The sequence below is a fragment of the Cyprinodon variegatus genome, unplaced genomic scaffold, assembly GCF_000732505.1.
Source record: "Cyprinodon variegatus isolate N-32 unplaced genomic scaffold, C_variegatus-1.0 Scaffold1215, whole genome shotgun sequence".
In the NCBI taxonomy this organism is placed as follows: Eukaryota; Metazoa; Chordata; class Actinopteri; order Cyprinodontiformes; family Cyprinodontidae; genus Cyprinodon; species Cyprinodon variegatus.
In genome coordinates this window covers 186,658-189,870 of record NW_015151668.1, presented here as the reverse complement: position 1 = coordinate 189,870, position 3,213 = coordinate 186,658, and the positions used below count along the sequence as shown (strand labels likewise).

The 3,213-nt window shown below is 37.3% G+C and overlaps 1 protein-coding gene across 1 annotated transcript in view; it reads right to left on the bottom strand.

Annotated features, from left to right (window-relative positions):
- Window positions 1-884: 884 nt before the first annotated feature.
- arpin (actin-related protein 2/3 complex inhibitor) overlaps window positions 885-3,213 on the bottom strand; it is a 6,281-nt gene continuing 3,952 nt past the window's right edge. Inside the window, exons 3-6 of the mRNA XM_015401391.1 lie at window positions 2,864-2,996; window positions 2,451-2,657; window positions 2,116-2,279; window positions 885-1,549 (exon numbers count right to left, since the gene is read on the bottom strand). Of these exons, the coding sequence (XP_015256877.1) occupies window positions 1,541-1,549; window positions 2,116-2,279; window positions 2,451-2,657; window positions 2,864-2,996 (513 nt within the window). The 3' untranslated portion in view covers window positions 885-1,540. The remainder of the gene's footprint in view (window positions 1,550-2,115; window positions 2,280-2,450; window positions 2,658-2,863; window positions 2,997-3,213) is intronic.

Here is a 3,213-nt window from a genome sequence, read left to right as displayed (position 1 = left end):
AAAAAAAAAAAAAAAAACAGCTATTATTTGCTCTCATAACACTGATAGATAACTTTAAACCACTTATAGACAATTAGTATTTTAATAATTTCAAAGTTTAAAGCAGGGGTCACCAAACAGTCATTGGAAGAGCTGCCAATACTGACCTATGAACTATGGGGTCAGCGTTCATCTAAACTTCATACATAATAAAAATGTTTTTACTGTTTCCATAATTTCTGATTTTCTTTTAGATATTCTATTCAATTCAGATTATTTCTATAGCGCCAATTCACAACAAATGTCATCTCAAGGCATTTTACAGTTCACCAGATCATCCAGTCAGATTGATTCAGTTTTCTATCGAAGGAAAACCAGTTGATTGCATCGACTCATTGACTCAAAGGCAATCCCTCACACTAAGCATGCTTGTAGCGACAGTGGAAAGGAAAAACTCCCTTTGAACAGGAAGAACCAGGCTCAGTGTGAGCGGCCACCCGCCGAGATATTGTCATTTTGATTTTATACACGCTATATCAATAATTGGAATATAAGAGCAGCAGAATAAAATAAAAATTTCAAACTTGACCCATTGTTGAGTTGCAAACCATGTGGTCCTTGAGGGCCTCTTGGTGCATGCGGGCACCATGTTGGTGACCCCTGGTTTAAAGAAGTGCTAAAATGGGAGAGTCAAAGCACAGGCCTGATGTAACCTGAATCTGTGGCACTTGGAAACTGATCATCATGGATAATTTTCAAAGAGGAAGTAAAAATAAATCCCTCTAGAATCTGGACAGACAATGCAAAAAAGTCCCAGCTGTAACAGCAAGATGTTTTTATAGATATCAAATCAGAGGTGCTGAATACAAATGAAAACAACAGCTTTTATTTAATAAAAATGGAAAAACTTTATTTTTTTGATCAAGAAACACCAACATGGTTTAAAGAGTTTATATAAAATGAGCAAAGACACAGTTAAATGTAAAAGAAAGACTTTACGCTTTTAATTCAGGGGAAATATTTAAAGCCAGAACTGACACATCCTCTTTACTTCTAGGTGTTGATTCATAGGTCAATCAGCTGCTTTATGTTGTTGTTGTGAACAGGTGACTGACTTCAGGACATCCTTATCATCAATCCAGGAAGAAAAGGAAACTCATAAGGCCACTTTATCCTTAGCAGAACATGATGGTGCTGCAGTAGAATGAAAAATGGAAATCTTGCACCAGACGAGCAAAAAAGCAAAGAAAATCTTAAAGAGCTCAGTTTTTCTATTATCTCATCAGAACAGATGCTTTAAAAATAAATAGTGTAGTAAATCAGTAATACATTTACAATAGTATCAAATGACATTATGCAAGTTGTTGGTTTGAGGTCCTTATTTTCTATATAAGGAGATTAAACAAAAAGAATAAAAAGGTTAAATAGACATTCGAAAGAACAAAATATCCAGTTGGGCATGTTTAAGGCAATACAAGATTTTCAGCTTTAAGCCAAACAAGCTTAAAATCCAGAACTAGGCCAGGACTAAGGCTGGATCAGGGGGTGTGAGTTGGTGTCCTCAGTCATCCTAAAGGGAAACAAACATTAGATCCTGAAGAATAGATCCAGATTCATACAAAGCTACCAATAGAGACATCTGAATGTTTAGAACCAGACTATATTAGTGCCAAAGCAGCTGCTCCAGTTCTCTTTGCATTTTGTTATTGAAGTCAGCAGTAATACAATAAGTATAATTACAGAAGAAAAAATACAATTCTTATTCTAAGTACAAAGCATGAAAACTAATGGATTTGGTGAATCAAACACAGACATACTTTAGTGTAAGTGTTGATTTTCATTTTTAAAGATGATTTATTTTAAGATAATGTGATCAAAATTCTAATAAAAAGATGTATGTAAAAACTAGAATTACAAAAAGGTAAAACAACAAAATGCCATTTAGTTGAAATAAAAATAAATGTTTTAATTCAATAAAAGAAGATGATTATTTATGTTGAATTAATTATAACTTAAAACATCAATTAAAATCTTATTTTCCTTGTACTTAATAAAACTATAACTAAGATGGATAAAAAAATAATAAAATACTCTAATCAATGCAATAGAAATCCAAATGTTAGATGTGGTTCTGACCCATTCCTCCTCCTCTGCTCCCTCTCCTGCTCCTCCGGGCCTCTGGGAGCTGCTGCTCTCTGATTTATTGGCCATTATCTTGTCCGTCCACGAGGCTCCGGCTTTTTCATCTCCAGCGAAGTTGCACTTGGTAACCGTCCCGCTGTCGACTTTGGCCAAAGAGACTGTGGAATAAAAGAGGAAGGAACGTTATCCGTGCTGCATGTGACCTACAGCAGAGCTCAGGGCTCTGAAAAAACCAAACCATTCATTTGAAATCATTAGTATTACTTTTTAGCTTCTAGAGTTACAGTAAGGTAAATATGCAACCAGTAGGTTTAAGGTTTTTCTCTGACATATAAAAGGACTGTTTCCTCTAGTCTTCAGTCTGACTTCCTGCCCCGTTTCCAGCTCCGTTTTGTCCATCTCTGACTCTGGGTACCAGAAGGCCCAGGTTCCAGCAGGCCGGAGCTTATCGGTGATTTTGACCAGCTCAGCTTTGTTAATCATCTGCGAAAGCTGATCCTCAGTCAGACGATCCGATTCTCCTTTGGCTTCCAACTCTGAGGAAAAAAAAAATCCCAACAACATCCACTTAAAGGGTGCCTGAAAAAGTTAAACTAACTGGAATATCCATGATTTTCCCACTGAGTAATAGTTTATTTTTTCAGTTCTGCTACACCATTCCCACTTTGTGTAGAGTCAAAGCCACTAAAGCAATCTAAGAGTGAAAATATACCACAGCTGATGTTTGTTGTTGCTTACTCACTGTAGGAGGACATGAGGAAGCCTGTGTTGACCTTTCTGGTGTCGCTGAAGTTCGGCTCCAACTCCTTCCCACTGGCTTCAAATTTCCTCTGATGGATGCGTGTGGGTTTGATGTACAGCACATAGAAACGTACCTGACATTTGTTTCAAAGAGAGAAAACAATGTCCGGTCTGCTTTTCATCAAACTTTGATTTTTGTTTGGCATGACATATTTGCTCTGGGATTTTTTTTATCTTTATTCAGTGGATTAAGCTCTAAGTCTGTTAGATCTGGAACACCTCGGGAGGTGTTCCAGGCACATCCCACTGGGAGGAGGCCCAGGGGACGACCCAGGACACGCTGGAGAGACT